The sequence below is a fragment of the Mustela putorius genome, unplaced genomic scaffold, assembly GCF_011764305.1.
Source record: "Mustela putorius furo isolate JIRA1106 unplaced genomic scaffold, ASM1176430v1.1 tig00003850_pilon_pilon_pilon, whole genome shotgun sequence".
NCBI classification, from domain to species: Eukaryota; Metazoa; Chordata; class Mammalia; order Carnivora; family Mustelidae; genus Mustela; species Mustela putorius.
The window spans coordinates 15,071,859-15,095,528 of record NW_025422002.1 but is presented as its reverse complement, the minus strand read 5'-3'; the positions used below and the strand labels follow the sequence as shown (position 1 = coordinate 15,095,528).

Sequence of the window (23,670 nt, the reverse complement as noted above, 5' to 3'; positions counted from 1 at the left end):
ACCCCACCTGTTGGATCTCAGAAGCCAAAAAAACATTGCTTAGCAAAAGCTCCAGAAAACTGGGCTGCTGCCTTTGCTATTACTTTTAGGCCAGCACAGAGTTATGCTGTGACCCAGCAATTCCACCCCTGAAGAAGCACAAGAGAAATGAAATCCATGTCCACAAAAAGACCTGTACATGAATATTCACAGCAGCATTATTCACAACAGCCAAAAGGTAGAAGCAACCTAAATGTCCATCAACAAATGAATGGATAAACAAATGTGCTCTCTCCACACAGTGGGATGTCATTCAGCCATACAAAGGAAGGAAATACTCGGCACAACGTGAATGAACCTTGGAAACATTATGCCAAGTGAAAGAAGTCAGACTCAAAAGACTGCACCATTGTATGATTCTACTTATAGAAAATGTCCACAATAGACAAATCTATATACACCAAAAGTAGTGGTTGCCAGGGGCCGGAGAGAGGAAAGAATGGGAAGGCACTGCTCAAGGGTACTTGGTTTCTTTTCTGTACTGACGCAAATGTTCTAAAATCAGCTAGTGTGATGGCTGTACCACTTTGTGAATATATTAAAAACCACCAAACTGTACACTTTAAATGGATGAATGTCATGGCATACAATTCTTTTTTTTTTTTTTCAAGTAACTTAAGACAGGAAATAAAACAGAGTAGTCAAGAGTATGTGGTCAAGGGCGCCTGGGTGGCTCAGTGGGTTAAGCCACTGCCTTCAGCTCAGGTCATGATCTCAGGGTCCTGGGATCGAGTCCCGCATTGGGCTCTCTGCTCAGCAGGGAGCCTGCTTCCCTTCCTCTCTCTCTGCCTGCCTCTCCCGTCTACTTGTGATTTCTCTCTGTCAAATAAATAAATAAAATCTAAAAAAAAAAAGAGTATGTGGTCAATAAAGTTTTATTAGAACACAGCCACTATGCAACATTTAGGGCTGCTTTAGAGTGACAGTGGGAGGCGCCGAGTAGTTATAGCAGAGACTGTGTGGCCAGTAAAGTCTAAAACATTTACTCTCTCTGGCCCTTCACTGGAAAGGTCTGCTGAGCCCAGGCCAAGAGAGTGGACTCAGGGACCAGGACCAGGCCGGAGCTCAGACTCTGGTTGTGTTACATACTAACTATATGTCTTCTCCCTGCGCACACGTGTGTGTGTGTTCACCCTCTGTGCCTAAATCTCATCAATGGCTGTGAAATGAAGTTAGAACATGCAAAGTGCTCAGAAGAGTGCCTGGCCCCAGCATGGCGTCAAGTGTGGTCATTTGTTCCCAAGATCAATGACTCATCCCCGTGGGGAGCTCCTATCATCTCACTGCACAAACCCCTCCCCCAGCTCCCTCCCTTGAAGACCAAGTGCAAACCCCATGTGGGCAATGCAAGGTCCTTTACCTTTTGCATCCCCCGCCCCACCACCCTGCTGCGAGTTTCATCTTCTCAAGAAGAAAATGACCTTCCAAGGTGGGCAAACACCACACTCTTCATGGCTTGGTCAAACAGCATGTCCCTAAGAGACCATCCTAAATTCTGTCCCCCACACCCAATTTCCAGTGTGCCCCAGGTCGCCTTACATCTGATTTGATGACAAGCAGCACCTACTGAAATGCATGTGGTCCCCCCTATAGCCTGAGCTACTGGGGCAGAAGGCAGCCCTTCCTTCCCAGCATCTGGCAGGATGGCCAGCAGGTGGAACTGCTCAGATGCCACCAGGCTCACTGAGACCGGCTCTGTGCTGCCCAGCACGAAGCTCTGTACATGCTTCTTACTGAATCCTTGCAAGCCCCAAGTAAGCACCACCATCTCAGTTTCACAGACCAGAGAACAGATCAGAGAAGTGAGGCAGCTTATCTGATAAATGAATGGACAGGAAGAAGGGGCCTGATTGATGCTCTAGAACCGTGACTTTGTCCTCTAGGCACATTTGGCAATGGCTGGAGATACTTCCGGTCATCAAAACTTGAGTTCTGGGGTGCATGGGTGGCTCAGTGTGTTAAGCGTCTGCCTTTGGCTCAGGTCATGATCCCAGGATTCTGGGATGGAGCCCCACATTGGGTTCCCTGCTCAGTGGGGAGCCTGCTTTTCCCTCTCCCTCTGCCTTCTGTTCTACCTACTTGTGCTCTCTCTCTCTGTCTCTCTAACAAACAAATAAAATCTTTAAATAACAAACTTGGGGAATTCTACTTCTTGTGGGTGAAGGCCAGAGATGTTACTGAGCACCATACAAAGCACGATACAACCCTTACCACAAATAACTCTCCACCCCTCAGTGCAGATACTACCCTAAGGTGGGCAGTTCTAATCTAGAGAATTTTATTTTTGAGCAGAGGGAGGTGGGGTGGCCAGGGAAGGTTTCAAAGGCAAGGTGAGCCAAGGACTGGGTTTACGTTTTGGGAGATCCCTCCTCTGAAAGACATCTGTTGCCTGAGTCACTTTCTCTAACGGGAATCTTAACCTACAAATTTCCCTTTGCTTAGCTTCCCAAGAGGTCAGTCCAAGAACAGTCCTCCCGAGACTTCCCAAGACTTGGACTTCCCAAGACAGTCCAAGAACAGATCTCCTCAGAACGCCAGAACAATCCAATGTTGGAGTCTGGTGAAGTAAAGTGAATACGGCACTCGGGCCAGCATAGGGAGGCGACCCAGTGCACACACACACATGCCCAGGTGCACCCTGCAATCTAGACCAGGAAGCCAACCCCAGCCCTCAAAGCTGGGCAAGAAGGACACTCCCACCATTTCCAGTGCATCCAGGGAGCATCTCCCAGCTTCCTATTGCTGCCAAGACACCGGAGGTCAGCTTCCTGAAGACATGCTTTACCCAGCACTGTCCTGGGCACAGAATCAGCCTCTAGGAACTGCCAAATGTCTCATCTCACAGGCCCTGCCACAGAGGCCAAGGAGTGTCAACCCCCTATGGGTCCGAGTGGTCCTGACCTCATCAGCGTCTCCCCAGCACCAGCTCTGCCTTCGGCTGGAACCGCCCTCCCCAGGGGAACGGCAGGGCCAGACATGAGGGGACAGCGAGCAAACTGCCAGCGGCCTGTCCTCACCTTCGGAGTCCAGAGCTTGGACCTTCAGCTCCAGGGGGGAGTCCTCCAGGTACAGCTCGCGGGTCGTGGAGACGATCTGAATGCCGTGGATGAGGTCGACGATGGCATCACAGCGGAGGACCTGGCCCGTGGCTGGGGGATGGGAATGGAGGGGTTGGCACAAAAGGTGGCACCCTGACTGCCACTCCCACCTCCAGGGTCTCCTGGGTCAGAAGCTCTCTCACTTTGGCAAGGACGTCAGCACCCAACAGAACCACCAGCACGATGTGGAGCTGGGAGAACCACACTGACTCTCAGCATCTAAGCCGCTGACCAACACACGGGCCTTCCGGAAGTCAGCACAGACCCGTGCAGAGTAAGGGCTCGGAGGCATTATCATGGCCTCTCTTGTTCTTCAGCAACATGAGCACCAGCATTTAGAGCTGCACACGAGAATACTCCTTGGAGAAAATCTGGTTTTGTTTGGGGTGTGACCACTAAGTTAAAAGCCCAGGGCTCTTTACGATGAGTTAGCACCAAAGAAGATAATGCAGTTTGGAATGCTTGTCCCTGTGCTCCAATTAGGAACTGCACCCGGAGTTCGTCTGCTTACACTGGTTTTTATATGAGACCATCAACTGTACTACAGAATGAAAGGGTTTTTTACTAGCCTTTTTTACTAGCTCCTTAAGTGCAATACATAAATGGCGTTACCCGGGGAATTCTCCAGTGTAAAAATAACAGCAGGTGACACAAAAACATCCTGCCCACTCTCCAGGCACCGTAGAAACCACCTGTGCCCCATTCACAGTACCTCGTTAGAAAGCACCACATCAAAATCTTTCAACTCATATGTAAAACTGGGAACCTATGCTTGGTAGCAAATAGCTCCAAAGATCCCTAAGTTGTCCCCTGGACAAATATATTTATTTTTCTATATAACACCCCACAAGCACCAAAAACAGTCTAAATGTCCAACAGCAGGGGATCCTTATAGGACAAGCCCCTGTGAGGAATAGTGTTGAGCCATTAAAAATAACCCTATAAAAATGAAAACTTTGCATCATGTTAAATGGCAGAAAGCATGCCAGAAAATGCCATTAATTGTCTTCCAAGCAGTTTACAACCCTAACAGGTTAAACTAAACATGGGCAGGAAAAGAACTGCAACAACTCTTTTTCATTTTGACTCAAGACCCATTGAGAGTTATTTGGTTAACAAGTAATTATTTAGAAATGAAAGGCAGACTCCACAGAGGGAAAACAGGACACAGCGCTGATGGGAGGGGCCAGGGTGGGTCCTGCCTGGGCATCTTCTGACCCAACGAGAGAGAGGCGGGCTGTGGGGCTGAGGTCTCAGTGGGGGGGCAGGTGCAGGGAAGGTGATGGGGGGTGCCGCCTCCCATCTCTTGTTCCCCCCACCCCAGGTATTCCCACAGGGCACTCAAAGCTCTTACTGATGTCCTCGGCGAAGATGATGCTGGTCAGGCGGGCAGGCTGGGACAGGCGGGCCTGCACCACGGCCTTCTGGGAGCACTGGGCTTCGTCGGCACCCAGTGGCTCTATACTGGCCACTTCCGGCCGGGTCGATGACCTGGGGCAAAAAGGTCAGAATTTACTCTCTGGAGCTACCCCAGGAGGCATAGCTGGGGCCTGAAGCCAAAGCTGCAGTTCCCCATCCCGGGCACCATCCCAGACTGAAACACAGAATCGATGTGGGCAGTGTCCAGGATCTTCCCACCCAGGAAGAAGGGCCCGGCAGAGGCCCCTCTTGTAGGAGCATGACCACCTGGGTGCATGGGACCTCCACACGCACGTGCCCACCGAGCAAATGAACCAGGAGACCAAACACGGGGGAAAAACCTCCACGTTCAGTAGATAGTCGCCTTAAAAGACTAGTCTGTGGAACTAGGAAGAATTCTCTCTTGGTGGGAAAACTGCCTCTGGGGTCTGGTAAGGAGGAACCACTGTGTGTCATAGCAGGCACCAGCATTCACCACCACCAAATAAGTCCCATAAAACCTGGAGATCACTGACTATAAATATAGCAAACAACCGTAAAATCTAGTGTGCCCGGAGCTGACATTAAGGTGAAGCTGGGGAGAAAGACACACCACACACAAACAGACCATTAAAATCTATGAGCTGCCTTCCCATGGACAGACAGGGTTTGACAACAACAGGTGGAAGGGAGAGCGTGACGGAAGGAGTGACCCAAGGTCAGTGCCATGGTTTCTCACCTTGGTTATGACACAGCCTGATGACAGTTTTGGGATCCAGGCAGGATGGGAATGAGTGGGTATGACCAGAGCGGCTACTTCCCAGAGCGGAGTGTCATTTTGGTACTCTGCCGACAGGGGGCGCGAGGGAGCTGCTGGGGGAGGCCTCTCAGAGCCTACCACAGGAAGATCGGATGTTTGGGGCAAGGCCCTGAGGTGGGAGCAGCCAGGAGCACTCAGAAAACAGGAGGGCTAGTGTGATCTGAGGCCTGGGACTCAGGTCAAGGAGATGGACAGAGGCCAAGGTCAAGGAGGTGGAGATGCTGGCCACAGCCTGTGTTCTTAACCACCACCCCAAGCTGCTAATGGCTTTCCTTGAGAATTTTTTTTAAAGTTTGGAGTCTGATCCTCACAGGGAAATGTAAATCAAAACCACAACAGTTCACACCTCACACCTGTTAGAATGGCTATCATCAAAAAGATAAGAGATAACGAGTGTTGGCAAGGATGTGGGGAAAAGGGAACCCTCCTGCACAGTTGGTGGGCATGCAAATTGGTACAGCCCCTGTGGAAAACAGTATGGAGGTTCCTCCAAAAAAAAAAAAAAAATTAAAAATAGAACCACCATATGATTCATCAATTCCACTTCTGGGAATATATCCAAAGTAAATGAAATCCCTAACTTGAAAAGATATCTGCAGCCCCCATATTCACTGCTATATTATTCGCAACAGCCAAGACACGGAAGCAACCTAAGTGTCCATCGATGGTCAAATGAATAAAGAAAATGTGGAACACACACACACACACACAGTGGAATATTACTGCACCATAGAAGAGAAGATAATCCTGCTCTTTCTGACAACATGGATACATCTTCAGGGTGTCACGCTCAGTGAAATAAGTCAGAGGGAGAAAGACAAAAACTGTGCGATCTCACTTGTATGAAGACTCATAAACTCACAACCAAACTCACAGCAGCAGAGAACAGACTGGCGGCTGCTGCAGGTGGGAGATGGAGGAAATGGGCGAAGGGGATCAAAAGGTACAAAGTTCTGGTTATAATTAAATAAGTCCTGGTGATGGAAGGTACAGCGTGGTTACTACAGCTCACAGTATTGTACTGCATATTTGAGTTGGTTAAGGGAATAGATCTTAAAAGTTGTCAACACAAGAAAAGAACCATAACTATGTGTGTTGATGGACCAGACCAGATAAAACTTGTTTGATCATTCTGCAATAGACACATGTATCACCTCATTGTGTTGTACACCTTACACTAATACTATGTTATATGTCATACATATGTTTTTTTTAAGATTTTATTTATTTATTTCACAGACAGAGATCACAAGTAGGCAAAGAGGCAGGCAGAGAGAGAGGGGGAAGCAGGCCTCCTACTGAGCAGAGAGCCTGATACGGGGCTTGATCCCAGGACCCTGGGATTATGACCTGAGCCAAAGGCAGAGGCTTTAACCCACTGAGCCACCCAGGTGCCCCACGTCATACATATGTTATACATCTATTACAACTCAATAAACCTGGGGCGGGGGGAGTCCTTAAAGGAGATGGCAGGGCTTGATTCCAAGGAGATGGCAGGAACCGAGATTAGGGAGGCACCAGAGGCCACAAGCAAAGAGCTTAGATTTATTCTGAGAGAAATGACAAGCCACGGAAGGATCTGAAGCAGGTGCACAATTCAAGCCGTTGCATACTGTATGGAGCAGGGGACAAGGTGTTGCCCTCAGGGCGCTTACAGTGTACTCCAGGACCCAGGGAATGGGTGTCCCCTGTGCAGAGTGTCCAGCACTCATTCCTAGGGGCTGTGCTCAGCACAGCGGCCTGAACACAGCATGAATTACCGGTCTTTGCTTCCTTCCCAGCCCCTCGCTTAAACTCCTCAAAACACCATCGATGTGGAGTATTCAGAAAGAAACTTGTTTAAAACAAAACAAAAAACGCCTGCTGTAAAAAGCAATGGTGTGAAACAGAGCCCAAAAGACCTCTCCAAGTCTTCTGGCTTGTCACCGAGAGCCTCTCCCAGAGCCAGGTAGGCACAGTGGTCCCACCAGACGCACCTAAGGATGACAGTGTGGCACACACATCACAGACCCACACTGAGCAGCTTGGGGGGTGCCCGGATCAATACCGCCATGAACATACTCAGAACACAGAGCTCACCCACTGTCATGGAAGGAACCCCCAGCCCCCGAGGAAATACACCGGGGTCTCCTCGCAGTGGTATTTCTTCTGAGAAAAGAGCATGTGAGCAACTAAGGAAAGACGACAAAGTGGGGCAGGAATGCATATGCAGATGAGAAGGTGAGAGGAGGTGATGAGAGGCAATGAGCCTCATGGCATGTGGGAACGCACTCTGTTTAGCTGCCAGCGGCTCTGCGACTCTAACGTACTTTTCTTTTTTCCTTTTAAGATTTTATTTATTTGAGGGGCACCTGATTGGCTCAGTGGATTAAAGCCTCTGCCTTACACTCAGGTCATGATCCCAAGATCCTGGGATTGAGCCCCACATCAGGCTCTCTGCTTGGCAGGGAGCCTGCTTCCTCCTCTCTCTCTGTCTGCCTCTCTGCCTACTTGTGATCTCTGTCAAATAAATAAATAAAATCTTAAAAAAAATTATTTATTTGAGAGAGCATGAAAAAGAGTGAGCATGAGCTGGAGTGGACGAGGCAGATGGAGAAGCAGACTCCCCACGGAGCAGAGAGCCCAACATGGGACTCGATCCCAGGACCCCCAGGATCACGACCTGAACTGAAGGCAGAGCCACCCTGGAGTCCCTCTAAAGTAGTGTTCAAAGGCCATTAAAACACACACACACACACACACACACACACACACACGGGCATGTATACACACACAGAACTGTGTGTGGAAACAAAAAAATTAGAGAACTCACACAGAACAGAAGAGACCAAGGAGGCAGGACAAAGAAACGTAATGTGGGATCCCGGACAGGGTCCAGGAGCAGAAAAAGAACCTCCATGGGAAAACTGTGACCTCCGAAAAGTCTAGAGGTTGGTGACTATTCACCAGAGCTGGTTTCTTCATTTTGACCAAGGTTCCTGGTTGTGTGACACATGAACTTTAGGGGAAGCTGGCAAAAGGGTGTAAAAAGATCTCTGTACTACCTTTTTACCTTTCCTGTAAATCTAAAGTTATTCCACAATTAATTAAAAAAACAAACAAACAATGGAAGGATGGATAAACAAGCAAAGCAGAGAGGATTTTTATGGCAGGAAACCATTCTGTATATTATCATGGTGACACAGGTTGTTACACATTTGTCCAAACCCACGGAATGTATGACGTCAAGTAGAAGCCATGATGTAAGCTATGGACTTTGGGTGACAATGACGTGTGGATATAGGTTCGCTGATTACAACAAATGTTAACAGTGGGGAATGTGGCAGGCGATTCTATATGGGAAATCTCTGTAATTTTGGCTTAATTTCTATGAAGCTGAAACTGCTCTAAAAAAAAATAATAATAAGGTCTATTTCAAAAGACAATTCCTATTTTCCGCTTCTACATTTGAGAAACAGTGTGGTCTACTTCACGTTCAATGGCCCCTGGCAGCCAGACATGGGGATTCTTGGTCTGGGCTGAAAACCCTTCCCCACTCTCTGAATCTCAGTCTCAAGAATGAGACAGGGACAGCCATCTCTCCTCCCGCTGCTGCACAGCGCAAGTTAATCAGAGGCAGAGAAGAATGGAGCTAGGTCAGGTCAAGCTGGAGAGGCCGGAGAATCTCTCTCCCGCCTCCCCACCCCCCATCCCCAGCCCTTCCGCAGCCACCCCAGAGAGGCCCTGGTAGCCTCAGCACACCTCTTACTCCCAACTAGGTTACATCCAGATGCGGGCCTCAAGGCAGCCCTGTCCAAGAGAAATAAGGCAGATCCCATCTATCGGTTTTTAATGGCCTTGTCAACAAAAGTTTAACAGGTGAAATGAATATTGTTCAGCGCAGTTTGGGATTTGCACAAAATTGAGTGCTAAGTACGGAGACTTCCCATACTTTCTACCCACACCCCCAGCACACACACACATACACACACTGTCTTGCCCGTTGTCGACATGCCTCACAGGAGGGAACATGTGCAACAACGGGGGAGGCCACAGACACATCACTATTGCCCAGAGCCTCCAGTTCACATGGGGGTTCATTCTCAAGGCTGTACAGTCTGGAATGAGGACATGTAGCCACCATCAATAACCTGACCCTGAGCAGCGTCGCTGCCCTAGAAATCCTGGGCTCCACCAACTCATCCCTGTTTTTCAAGTTTCTATGAAAAAGCCATTTTAAAGTAATAGGCGGGGAATGACTGGGTGGCTCAGTTGGCTAAGCATCTGCCTGTGGCTCCAGTTGTGATCCCGGGGCCCCGAGATCGAACCCCATGTCGGGCTCTAGGCTCTCTGCTAGGTGGGGAGTCTGCTTCTCCATCTCGCTCTGCCCCTCCCCTCTCACTTTTGCTCTCTGGCTCTCAAATAAGTAAATTCAAAAAATAAAAATAAAGTAACTGGCGAGTTAATTTTAACTAGACTTAGGATACAACCCAGCATATCCCAGATGTCATCATCCCAACACTTGGCCCAGCTGTCCTGCAGGCCCTCACCACCACTCGAGGAGAGTGGCAAAGGCAGGGGATGGCCAGCTCTGAGGGCCGGCCCACAGGTGGGCAGCCAGGGAGGCAAACACGACTCTCAATTTACCGCTTGTCCTGGGAATATCCTTTGCTCCCTGCCAAGGACCAGCGTGGGATCTGGCGGCCACAGAGTGCTCTTAGTGCCTCCTGGGAAAGTTCCCCCTCTTCACAGTTCGGGCTGATACGAGGGCGCTAAGTGCAGCCTTCAGATAAGACAGAACAGCTGCCTGGAAGGAAGGTGCCCACCCCAATCTGGGGCCTGTGTCCTAACCAGAAGACAGTGGGATCTCGTGCAGGGAAGGCAGCCACTAGTCCCCGCAGCACCTGCGGGCCTCGGCTGCACTGGGGCAACGGGAGCCACACTCTGTCCTCATGGGGCAGCTGGGAGGGCCAGAGAGCACCTTGTGAGAAATGCGGAAATGCCAGAATGTCAGCAGGTATGGCAGACGGCCAGGATTTGAGCAGAGTGTGCCACATCCCCCCCACCCCCACACCCACACCAGCCTGCTGGTGTCACCCACGGATTCTCTGTGGGCTCCAGGAGGCCACAGCTGAAGCCAGAAGGCCTCAGGACAGCCCCCTACAGGACAGCTTAGGACAGCCTTGGGTTGTGGTTTTGTTAACTAGCAGAAGGGCTCTTTTCAGTTACCTGATCTTTCTGGGACATCCTGAGGCCTGCCTGCTTCGGGCGTACTTTGAAGGGGCACAAAAGAGCCACAGAACCCAGCAATTTATGTGCCCAGGTCACAGTGAGGTTCAAGTGAAAGACAGATAAGAAAGCACATTGAAAAGTGTTTGTCGGGAATTTGTCGGGCAGGTCCCGTCAGGACTCAAAGTCCAACCAGAGACTGCGGGGGCTAGGGGTGAAAACCTGGGGCCGTAGCAGCAGACAAGGAACAAGGACAGAAGTTGTTGACGATGGCTAACTCTGATGGTATGAGTATTGGTATTCATTACATTATTCTTTGTTCTTTTTTGTACTATTTCAACTTCTAAATATAAACATTTCCCCAACAGCAGATATAACTTAGAGAACTATTGCTGTGCCTTCCTCATTGTACACGGAAGTAAACTGAGGCTCAGAAAGAAGAAGGGACTAGTTAAAGGCCATGCTGAGGGCCAGGACATACATGATCCAACGCCAAATTTGGGGGTCTTCTGCAGTTCGAGTCCCTCCCGGCCACACAGAAGTGGGGTCTCTGCATTCTGCAGCTCTCCAGGTGGGCTCAGAACACCTTACAGATACATGCTCCTGAAAAGTCAGGCTGGCCCTGGGGCTGGGCACGGAAGAGCTGGCCACACATATGCAATTCTGGAATGTTTCTGCTTCCAGGATCTGGCAAGAGATGAATCACCTTTCCCAGAGAGGAAGGACGGGTAATTCTTGAGACATAGTTGTTAATCATGTCAAGCCAGGCAGACTGAGAGAGGGAGTGCCAGAGGAGATAAGAGACGGGATGATGGGCAGAAGCAGCTCACATCTGGCTGGTGCTGAGACCTCCAGGGACCGTTTTTTGATTAGTATAAAAAGCATGGGACACTTGTCTGGCTGGCTCCACTGGAGGAGTGTGTGACTCTTGATCTCGGGGTCGTGAGTTCAAGCCCCATGTTGGGGGGAGAGATTACTTAATAAAACTTTAAAAATATATATATATGGGGGCGCCTGGGTGGATCAGTTGGTTGAGCGTTTGCCTACAGCTTAGGTCATGATCCTGGGATCCTGGGATGGAGCCCTGCATCGGGCTCCCAGCTCAGCAGGGAGTCTGATTCTCCCTCTCCCTCCCTCTGCTTATTCTCTCCCTCTCTCTCAAGTAAAGAAATAAAATCTTTTTTAAAAAATTTAAAATATGTGTGTGTGTGTGCGCGCGTGTGCACACACGCGCGCGCTGAGGGAGTATGATAATTAATCTTATGTGTCTCCTTGACATGTTTCCATGTCAGTGGGCCTCACCCCATCAGTTGAAGGCCTGATAGCACAAAAGGGCTGACCCTCCTCCTAGTAAGAAAGGCTTTCCCTTGCCCGAACACTTTTGAATTGGGACACTGGCTTATTCCTGCCTTCAGAATATGCCTTTGATGTTTCAAACTGAAACATCAGCTTTTCCCAGGTCTGCAGCCTGCCAGGCTTTGGATGGGAGTTATATCCTGGGCTTTCCTGGGTCTCTAGCTCGCCCACACCCCTGCAGATCTTTGGACTTGTGAGCCTCCATAATCACATGGGCCAATTCCTCCTAATAAATCTCTTTATATATAATAAAATTACATACTATCGGTCCTGTCTCTCTAGAGAATCCTTACTAATACAGGAAGAGGCCAGAAGACAGCAAAGGGAATTGCCCGCCACGTGTTACACCCAGGGATGAATACGTCTGTCAGATTGCTTATCCTCCGGCAGGCCTGTCTGAGACAATGAAACCGAGGCTCAGAGAGGGGCAGCCATTTCCCCAGAGCCACACCACTATAACTGGCAGGGCCAGGGGTCACAGGAAAGTCTGTGCAACAACAGGTCAGCTGTTTCTCCCACTTCGTGTCTTCTCCATGGAGTGACACACAACACTGGAGAGGATACACAGGTGAACTATTCTTCCTGGACTCTTCATGGATTTTCGTTATTATTCTTTCGGTTTCAAGCATTTGAGGAAAATCAAACATATCCAACTTGTGCACTCATGCATGTTAATACTGACGACAACATCAATATCCTAAAAAGTGAGCCATTTTGTAGGAAAAAGCGAATTCCAATATGGGTCAGAAATTAAAAAAAAAAAAAAAAAAAAAAAGGCCCAAGCCTGACAGTGGCAGGAAGTGTCTGTAGGCAGTGGGGGGCCTGTGGGGTCCAGGAGTGTGAGGGCCTGAGCCTCGCCCACCAGCCATACCTTCTCTCTGGTGCTACTGTATCCGCTGCCATTTTCCAAGGTGTCTGGAAACACGAGGACCATGTACTTGCCCAGCAGTACTGGCAGCTCTGAACACACCAGGGAGACCCCTCTCTGGTCGTGTCAGTCCCCTGTAAAGGACAGTGTACTGTGTGCCACGGGAGCTAACACAGGGGCCACACGCATCCTGAGCATCCTCAGCATGTAGCATCCTCAGGAAGGGTGGGTGTGGAGTCGGAGGCCAGACACAACAGGGCTTGGAGACAGACAAGCCCTAATGACATCCGGAGGCAGGTCTGCATGTGGGCCTGACAGCTGAGATGCCCGCAGTGTCACCTGCCACCCACGGAAGCCAGGTCTCTGCTACCACAGCCCAACTCGTTTGCATACAGCATCGTGTTCCGCCAAAGAAACAGGTCCTAGCTCGCATGGCTTTTCTGCCGAAGAACCCGCCTCTGCCCCCCAGTTTAAATTAACTGCCACTCTGCAGAAAGGATCTGTGGTGTTCCAGCTTGCACATCCGGGGTTCCTCTGTACCTCCCAGCTGGTGCTCAGCAGGTCTGCCCCACCCTCCCAACACCAGCACCCCCGCCCCCTGCCCAGGGCCCACAGGACAGGCTCCAAGGGCGTCCCAGAGTCCCTGGTGCAGTCTGGTAAGCAGCCCTAGGTGCCGGAGACATGTCTCATTCTGTTCTCTCATCTGGGGCAGTCTGCTTGCTGCCAGGGCACGTCCTAAGATATTGGGGTGACACCTGCTGTTTGACCTTAGGCAAATGATTTAACCTCTCTGGGCCTCTGTTTCTTCCTCTACACACTGGAATAAAAATAATTCCTGCTGCAAAGGATTGGGGTGATTAGGTGGAGTAGAAAACACAAAGCTCTCATCACGGGACTTGTACATAGTAAGCTCCAAAGATCAGGAAATAAAAGGAGGTTCCCAAAGGAGGGGTCTTTGGTGCAATTCTGACCACAACAACTTTGCTTTTTAAAGAAAGTTAGACAGGCACCTGGCTGGCTCAGCTGGAGGAATCTGTGGCTCTTCATCTCAGGGTTGTGAGTTTGAGCCCCAGGCAGATGTAGAGATCACTTAAAAATAAAATCTTAAAAATAAATGAAGGCAGGCAGGCAGGCAGACAGGCAGACAATGCAGGTCCTTCCAGATCGCGACCATTTATGCCTCACCCTGTCCACCCCCTTCCCCTGGTCCCTGTTGTCGGGGCCCCCACGGCAGCTTCATCAGGGCCCCCCATCCCCAAGGCAGATATCCCCAAGAACCACAAGCAAAGATTCAGGCCCAAGACAGGGTTGCTGGCCCAAGGCCACACCGCTGACAAGACCCCAAGCCACTGCACTTGGCATCTAACCTCTGTTCGGAAGCCCACCCCTCCCCCTCCCCCTTGCTCTCACTTCCGGCACTCCATTCCTTTGCTGCTGTTCCTGCCACTTCACCCGCCCAAGCTCTCCCACTGCAATGGCCACTCTTCCATGGACCCATCCCCAAGCCTCCCCCTCCCCTCTCCTCTCAGCACCCACAGCCCCACTGGTCTTCCTTGGGGTAGGACCATTCCTTCCTTCATTCACTGAATCCATTATTTACTGAGTCATATGCCATATTCCATGTACTTTTCTAAGTGTCGGGGATACACCAAAATACAAAATACATATTAGTCCCCAACTTCATGGAGCTTATGTCTCAGTGGGAAATAAGGATGAAAAAAACCAAGTATGTAAATATAGGATCTTACACAACAGGGCTAGGGACAGACATAAAGTAGGGATGGGAAAGGCAGGAGGGTTGGAGGAAGCCTATCAGAGGGGGTGACATATGAACACAGCCTTAAATAACTCTGAAAGAGAGGCAGAGGTTGGCTTTTCAACTATCTGGGAGAAGAGCATTCAAGGCAAAAGGATCAGCAAGCCCAAGTGGTGCAAGGCAATGCCTCAGCCACGACCCTCTTCTCGTCAGACTTCCCTCAGAGACAGTGTGTGCACAGAGCCTGTGGCTCGTTCGTTTCTTGCCCCCCCACTGCCCCTAGCATAAGACTCTGGTACAAGTTCCAGCAGATGTCCTTTATCGGGTTATAGATTCTCTTCCATTCCTAGTTTGCTACATATTTTTATCACGAATAGGCACTGACTGTTCTGTACCTATGGGGACAATTAATTACATGGCTTTTCTTTTAATTCTACAGATATTGTGAATTATACTGTTTGCTAATGTTAAACCAACCTTGCATTTCTGGGATTTACCCTGATGGGTCAAGATGACTCATCCGTCTTTTTAATAGTTTTCTGGTTTTGATTTGTTATTATTTCGTGAAAGAAGTTTGTGCTTTTGGCCTGTGGATTTCTTTTCCTTGTAATGTTTTTGTCTGGTTTGCGATCAGCAGAAAGTTGGCCTCATGAAAATGATTAGGAAATAACTGCTCCTGTCTCTTTCCTGAAAGAGTTTACAAAAAAAAAAAACCAAAAAACAAACTTGTACTACTCCTTCCTTAAATGTTTCATAGGATTTATAAACAAGCCACCTAGGTTTGGAATTTTCTTTAGGAGAAGGTTTTTAATTATAAACTTAATTTCACCAAATGTCCTAAATGCAACAGGAGGCAAGGATATCACGCCCGTAGGGGACCCGTGTTGAATTTTGGCTGCCTAGCCTCTATCTGCCTCTCTCAGTAACGACACCCAGCTTTTCCATGGGTGCTGCCTCTCCTCTGCTCTCAGACCAAAAGGCTCCAGAATGCTCACACTCCTCCCAACACTAGAAGGCAGGAGGCTGCGGTCTGGCCAGTCGACTCTGTGCTCCCCTAACCAGATAGGGGCTCAGACCCTGGCACGTGCCCAGGTAAGTTAGCCAGAATGGGCAATGCGTGCCCCACTAGACTTGACTCTGGGGACTGTATGGCTGAACCTATGACCTTGGATCTCAGGAGAGCACCTGGCCAAAGCAGAGACACAAGGACTGAGAACACGGGTCCTGTTGACAATCATGTAAACCCCTGCAGACAGAAGCGGGAAACAAATTCTGCCAGGGCTTCCGTTTTGGGGAGCCAATGCAACATTTCTTTGTTTTGTTTAAACTATTTTGGCTTGTGTTTCCTGTTGCATATAGTCAGAAGAGTCTAGACAAAAGAAACACCCCTGGCTGAATACTTTAAGGCTTATTGCTTGATTTCATTCAGACTACTGGTTTTTTTTTTTTAAAGCAAAAAAGAAACAAAAAAACCCTTGCATTTACTAGATGCTTATTCTCTGTCAGGCACAGAGCGAAATGCACCCCAAATGTTTCATTTGCTTTGAGCATCTCATTAAGACTCCCATTTGGGGGGCACCTGGGTGGTGGCTCAGTTGGTTGAGCCTCTGACTTGATCTCGGCTCAGGTCTTGATCTCGGGGTTGTGAGTTCAGGTCCGGCGCTGGGCCCCGTGTTGGGTGGGGAGCCTCCTTAAAACTAAAACAAAACAAAAACCACCTGATACCTGAGGAGACCTCCGCATGGGTATTAAGTCACCAGCCCAAGGTCACATTCCTAGAAAAACGGCTTAGTCCAGCCCAGTCCTAGACCCCTGGTCCGGACACTGCCCTACTCCCTTGTACTGAAGACACAACTATTTGAAACAGGGCCAAAGGCCTCTTGCCCCTGCCTGGGGGCTGCCCATCTGGAGGGCCTGGGCTCCCAGATTCTGTCAGAAGATGGCCTCAACCCTCTCCTGAATCACTATCCCACCTGTACCTTTCACACTGCTTTTGAAAAGTGTCACTGGTTTTATTAAACCAACCACTGGCCAACCCCAGAATCAAGCTGGCTCTGAGGTCAGAGACCTGGTTTTGAACGTGGCTTTTCCAATCGCCGGCTCCTGATCCCTGGCTCCCCAATTTTGCCATGAGTCATCATTCTTACCAAAAAAAGGGTTTTGTTTTGTTTTTAAGATCAACTGGGGGAAATAATACCAAGAGATTAGCAAAAAAACAAAAAAAACAAAAAAAACCCTGGTTCTGCTATTTTGGTTCCCCCGGCCACACACCTGCATATCTGCCCACCTGTCCCCACCACTAAGGCCTCCTTCTTTATGCTGCCCTTCCTGGTCTAGTCACAGCCAGCGAAGCCTTGTGTCTTATGTTTCTCATTTCTTTTTCTCTTAAATAGATGCTTCTTTAAAGAAAAAGTCCTTTAAAAGTAAACTGTGTATTGCTAGTGTACACGGAAAGCCCGTATCATTTGTCATACATCTCAGGTAACCATAAAAACAAACACGAAACAAAACCATGTTGCTAGACTCCGGGAGCTAGACATTGGGAGCTCTGGGGCCCTGCTGCCTTGCGGTGGGGCGTTCCCCGCGCCTCAGAACACAGGCTCAGGAGCTGGGCAGGGGAACCCAAGGACGTGGGAGGCTCAGGCCAGAAAGTGAGAATCCAGGAAGGGGAAGTGAGATGCACGAAGAACAGGGGTGGGTGGGTGGAGGCAGAGGGAAGCACAGCCCCCCACCATATACCTGCAGACTCCGGCCCCTCTGTGGCAGGGTCAGGCCTTCGGGGACCCAGAGAGGCTGGCAGCTCAGACCACAAAGGAAGCAGGAGGAAAACAACCCAGGACTAGGTCAGCTCAAATCAACACACGTACCCACGGCAGCTCCCACCGTGGGCCATGGGAGGGAACTGAGCAAGGCCCCAGCAGCCCTGCAGGCGCCGCCCTTCACGGCAGATGCAGAGCAGAGAGCAAGGCCCTGAGAGCCAGCTGGTCCCTAGCCACCACAGACCAAGTCCTGACCCCGGCAAGCCCCTCCCTGCCTCCTCACCACAGCCCACAAGGTTCCACATGGCATGGCCCTGCCAACCTCTCTAACCCCGCCCTTCCCCTTCACCGGCACGCCTTCTCTTTGCTCTGCTGGTGAGCTCTGCCAGAGGCCCTGACTGGTACCCGCTCAGGTCCCGGTCAGCTCCAGAAAGGGCTCTCCCGGCCAGCCCATCCAAAACCACACCCCACCGTCTTCTGCAAACCTCACGGCCCGCTGTTTTATGTCCATCGCAGACTTACTGCCACACAGCCACTACTTTCATCTGGGTTGATTCTTGAATGCTCCTAGCCAGCTCCAGGCTCCAGGAAGTGCCATCTGCTTCTTTGCTATCCCATGACCCAGGACCAGAAAGGTGCCTGGATTAGCTCTAAGTCACAAATACTCCTCACCTGGAAAGTGGACCCCCAGCTGTCATCGCTGATCAGTGAGGCCCCCCCCCACAACCCTCCCCAGGGCATTTGAGCAGGATGGGTCCTCACAGTGAGCACTGGTGGGCCTCCGGCTAAATTAAACTCACTTTTGGGGTTAAGCTTTCGCAGTGTATATTTTTTATTCTAATGATAGTGCCTGATTCTCCAGTTTCCCCTGGGTTCTCCTGCCTCCTCTGAGCAGAAGACAGCCAGGCTGGATGACTTTCCAGCCTGGCTCAGTGTGTAGAGGGGTTTTCTGGAAGAGCCAGAGGAAACCCTTCCCCTCTCCCTTTCTCTCCCACTTTCCCCAGGCTGTAATGGGGCGGGGAGGGGCAGGGAGGGAGGTGCTGCTGGCCTTGGACTTCGCACCGCTACAGGTCAGCAAGGACAGAGGGACTGCTGGCTCTTTCAAAACCATGGATTCCCAAGGGGGATCTGAGGAGTGTGGGACACAACACACACTGAAGACAAGCCTACCGAGTGGGGACCCATTTGCCTCCCCAAGAATCCTTATCCCTGTGACTGAGAAGGGCACCCTGGTTCAGGACCAAGCCTGGTAGACACTCCAGGCAGCTCTGGGGTGCCCTGGGGAGAACTTCCAGAGCAGGAAAGGGGGGGAATTCTGGGCATGGCACTTCAGTGGGGCTTGGAGGATGCCCTTTACCAGGCCAACCACCTCCCCTCACCATCCAGTCAGACACCCCCGGCCAAGAGGCCTGCTTCACCCAGAGGCCCAGGAGGTTGCACAACACCCCCGCCACACACACACACCCAACCAGGAAACCAGCCGAAGACACTCACTCCAAGACGGGGCAGTGCACTGGGGAAACCAAAACACCCTGGGACTTCAATCACAGGGAAAGGCATGGGCAGATAATGGAACAGGTACCAAGCAGAACGGCGCTCAGACACCTAAAGCTTAGGAAGATAACGAAGCACTGGAGAAAAATAGAGTCTTAATGTGAGCTGGTGGTTGACAGAGCAGGGTACCGAGGGGCCCAAACACCAAGTACAAGCTCCAAGGGTGAAAACCTGTGCCTAGAAGAAAGCCCAAGCGGTGATGAGCCCTTTTACAGTTGAAAGATTATGGTATATTTCTCTTTTTCTCTATTTTCCCAATTTTCCATTTTCCATGTAATGTCATTTTGTATATAAAAGGATACCTTAACCAAAAAAAAAAAAAAAAAAGAAAGAAAAGAAAAGACCTAGGGCACCCAGCTGGCTCTGGCTCAGTTGGCCAAGTATGCAACTCCTGATTTCAGGGGCCGTGAGTTCGAGCCCTGTGTTAGGGGTAGAGACAACTTAAAGATAAAATCTTAAAAAAAAAAAGATCTAATGAATACTTTCAGTAACACAAAATAGAAAAAAGGATAAGAGACTTGTCTCATATAACCAGCAATGCAATGGGAAGGATTCAATCAGCATCCAGCAAGTGCAGAGGTCTCAAGCCCTGAATGCGGTGGGAACAGGGGCATCCCTGTGAGCTTCCACACAACCCAGAGACTATCACCACAGCTCTTCCTCTACCTGTGACGGGGTTAGGCCCCGAAAGACCCAACCTAATACCGTTAAGTCGAGGGGTGCCTGGGTAGTTCAGTTGTCAAGCATCTACCTTCAGCTCAGGTCATGATCCCAGGGACCTAGGATCAAGCCTCATTCTCCATGCTCTGTGATTCGGCTTCTCCCTCTCCCTCTCCTTGCTCCTCCCCCTGATGTGCTCTCTCTCTAATACACAGATAAATAAAATGTTTTTTTAAAAAAAAATCGAAAGTACCTTTAATACACCAACGCCCCCTCCCTTGGTGTGGGAGCCTGACCTACACTAACCATGTTAGGAACACTGGCATCAGCCTGCAGTTGGGCAGAATCCGCTAACACAAACCGTTTGATCATAAAGTGCCGAGTGTATCATGTAACTTACTGGATACTGTGCTGAAAGTGAAAAACAGAAAGTTGTAGGAGTACAGGATGGCTGTAAGGGTATTGGTGGCTGACCCTGTGATCACGTGGCCTGGAGCTGTGGCCGCTGACACTACCCAGCATCATGGGAAAGTGTACTGCATGTCGCTAGCCTGGGTAAAGATCCATACTCAAAGTTCCAAGTACGGTTTCTACATTTGCCCATCGCTTTTGCACTATTGTGAAGTTGAAAAATCGAAGTGGAACCACTGTTACTTGGGGGCCACCTGTGTTTACGGGATATCACATAGAGCCCCTCCTTTTCAGAGGCTCAGAGGACAATGTGGGTAGTTCAGACTACATGGATCTCTAAGGCTCCTAGGGCCCGAAAACTGTCCAGTTATTTGATGCCCTAAAATCAAGAAATGGGAAAAATGAGCTTAGAGCCACTGGCTGAGACACGCCGTGATTTCAGTCATCTCGGAGCCTGGCCCCCAATTTAAAGGAGTGAGCAAAAATTCCCCCAAGGTCCAGGAGGGTTTTAATTTTTTTTATATTTTGGTCTTCATCTCAGACTTAACGATGAACTTCTTGGATGAAGAGGATATTTTCCTCCCAGGTTTAGATAACTGAGGATACACAGTGTTGTCTGCTTGCCAACTCTTAAAAATCTCCAGAGGAGATTCTTCAAAAACTAAAGCAACAGAGGCCTCAAGTAGGAGCAGCGCTACTAAAAATAAGTATTTTCAATGCTTGATTGATGGAAGATTTTCCTGTGAAGGGGAAAATCACAACACCTCTGAGGAAACGCTTAAGCTAAGCAGTCACACATTTGCAATAAAAATTATGGATCAGATGCAAAACAAGTTATAAGGTATTAGCACTTCTCTGATGTATAAGAAATTAGGACTGCTTTCTCTCCCCACCTTCCTCCTAAGCAGCTATATGAGCAAATTAAAAAGCACCAGACTCTCTCAGAAAAGAAAACGTACTGGGGGTGGGGGGAGGTTACCTCAGGGGGGGGGGGGAGTGCAGCTATAGAATCTCAAAGGAAGTTGCATACAAATACATCCAAAGGGATTCACTTGAAGGCACCTGTTTTTATTTTTTTTTTTATTTTTTTTTTTTTAAAGATTTTATTTATTTATTTGACAGAGAGAAATCACAAGTAGATGGAGAGGCAGGCAGAGAGAGAGAGAGAGGGAAGCAGGCTCTCTGCTGAGCAGAGAGCCCGATGCGGGACTCGATCCCAGGACTCTGAGATCATGACCTGAGCTGAAGGCAGCGGCTTAACCCACTGAGCCACCCAGGCGCCCCAAAGGCACCTGTTTTTAATAACCAGCTTCCTCTTTCTTGCCCATATATCAAGAAGGACAGATGAGTTCAGCCAGAACGAGCACGTATCTCCTGAAAGTATGGACTAAACAGCTCATCATCCCACACAAGACAAGGCCTTAGTCAAGGATACAGAAAACCCTAAGCCCAAGTTCAGCCTCTGATACCCAGCCAGGAACAAGACCCCTCCAGGTGCATAACTAAATCCAAAATACAACTGGCTAACATAGCATGACCTATTTCAGAAGGCTGACTTTCTGAAAATAAACAGCCTCAACTACTGCTATTGAGGAAGAATGCTCCTCTGAGCTCTGGGGGCCCATCCTTGCATATATGCACAAACTGATTTGGAAACAGACCTGAAACACACACGCACGCATTTGGTTCTCTGTAACAGTGGAAACACCTGGGTCATCTGACCCAGGCATCAAACAGGTAAAGAAAGGGAGAGGCAAAGAGAGCCTCCTTTCATCTGTAGCAAGGTGGGGCTGTGAGGTGTGGGTGGGGCCTCAGTCACACCCAGGGCTGTCTCCAGCCCACAGGAGTAAAAGCTGCATTTTGCTCAGTCCGCTGGACAGAAGGTCTGGACCACATCACCCTGCCCAGCCAGGGGCCTAGCCAGGTCTCTCTGTCTAAGCAGAAAAAGGGGGAGCAGAGAGGCCTCTCGTTTCATTAGTTTCTGGGGTTTCCAAGATCCCACCGCCCCACAATGAATGTAGAATTCCTGAGTACCCCCAGGAAACCAGGAGGGGAGCTGTTGAGAAAAGCCCGAGTTTTGAGCATAAAGCCTAACCCCACCCTGGACAACGTGGGGTGAATCACCAACCATTCCTTGCGTTTCATTTTTCATCTGTAAAATGGGCCTCTAGGATTTCCTACGCAACACCTTTCATCAAAGGTTTACGTTCCTCCCAAAGACGCTGAACATCGTATGGGATTCTTCCCACACATGGCTTTCTGGCTTCTCCACAAACCCAATTCCCACACCAGTCCGGTACGGGGCATGAGTGCCCCATCACTAGACAAAATCAAGACACTTGCGTCTCCAGACTAGGGCCTCGACCACCTGCTCCCCGGAATCCTGGACAAGAAGGGGAAGTAAGACCACGTGGACCCTCCCATCCCCGGCGCTCCAGTGCTTTCCTCTCCCTACAGGGGAAGTCCCGAAGACCCCCTTTCCTGGTAAGGCCTTCCCGGGGCCCTCCGCAGCATCCGACGCAGTTCCTCCGGTCAGGCGGACTCTTGCGCCCCTCCTGGCGCACAAACCACAAACAGCTAGCTGCGGGCCAGGCCCCGCTGCCTTCCAGCTCGAGCGGCGCGGAGGCCCAGGCGGCGCCATGCGCGGTGGCTGCAACCCGCGAGCACGCCGCCGAGTCAGCCGCGGCCGGTCGCTCCGGCCCGCCCTGACCGCCTGGCCGCCGCCCCAGTGCCCGGGCAGCGCGCGCCGGCGCACCTGCTGCGCGCGGGCCTTCTGGGGGCGCGCCCGGCCGCCCCGCCGGCACCCCCCCCCCCGGCCCCGGCGCCCGCCCGGGCGCCCGCCCCGGCCCGGAAGCCGCGCGTGCCCGCAGGCTCCGCCGGACCAGTCCCGGGAGCTGCGGTCGCGCTCTCACGCGCCGGCGCACCTGCAGCGCGCTCCCGCCCGCCGGCCTCCCAGGCCCGAGGGCCCTCCTCCCTCCCCTGGTCGTGGGCCGCGCGCCTCACCAGCGATAGCAGCCCTCTGAGGCCTCCAGCGTGAAGTTCACGCGCGTGGCCCGCGTGAAGGGCAGCAGCACTTTGGGGATGTTGAGCTTGGCCGCCGCGGCGGTGGGGCCCAGCGCCAACAGCACCGACAGCGCGAGCAGAAGCAGCGGCAGCCCCCGGCCCCGCGCCGCCGCCATCCTCGCCGCGCTTCACCTCCGGCGACCCGGCGCCTGGCCGCCCGCGCGCTCCCCCTCGCGCCCTCCTTCGCCGCCCGCGCGCGCCGGGCCAGCAGGTGATAAGCGCGGGAGGGAGGAGGCGGAGCGAGGGCCGCGGCCTAGGGCCACTTCCTGGGCCCCGGCGGAGCCCGAGCGCGGGAACTGAGGGGGCCGAGCCCGCGGCGACCCCACCCCCGGCCCGGGCCCGCGCGCCCTAGACCACGCCGGGCGGAGGGAGGCTCTGGAGCGCGCGCGCCCTGGGCCACGCAGTGCGGGCGGGGGAGGGGGGGGTAATGAGATGGGGCACGCGCCCCGGGACACGTGGGGGATGGGGCCCGAGCCCGAGCCACGCTCCGGCCCGGAATGAGGGGCTACGGCGCGCGCCCGCAAGGAGTCAGCCTAAACGCGCACGCCTGCCGGGCACCTCTCGACCTCGGGGGAATCCTTGCGCAGTTTTCTGGTCTCCACGCTCACACCCCGTGGTTTTAAACTCGCTGGCTGTTACTGGGCGCCAGTGTGGAGCCTTCTAGCCGTTCGTGCAGTCAT

The 23,670-nt window shown here is 51.1% G+C and overlaps 1 protein-coding gene across 5 annotated transcripts in view; it reads right to left on the bottom strand.

The window, feature by feature from the left end:
- NUP210 (nucleoporin 210) overlaps positions 1–23,298 on the bottom strand; it is a 103,565-nt gene extending 80,267 nt beyond the window's left edge. For 2 of the 5 annotated variants that reach the window (XR_006601568.1, XM_045063373.1), the window contains exons 1-3: positions 22,931–23,295; positions 4,492–4,628; positions 3,057–3,188 (exon numbers count right to left, since the gene is read on the bottom strand). Coding sequence is in view for 3 of the 5 variants with exons in the window: in XM_045063373.1 (XP_044919308.1) it covers positions 3,057–3,188; positions 4,492–4,628; positions 22,931–23,106 (445 nt within the window). In the remaining 2 variants the exon portion in view is untranslated. Of the gene's footprint in view, positions 1–3,056; positions 3,189–4,491; positions 4,629–22,930 lie in introns of all 5 variants that reach the window. The other 3 variants (XR_006601569.1, XM_045063374.1, XM_045063372.1) reach the window with 3 other exon arrangements.
- Between the last annotated feature and the right edge of the window lie 372 nt (positions 23,299–23,670).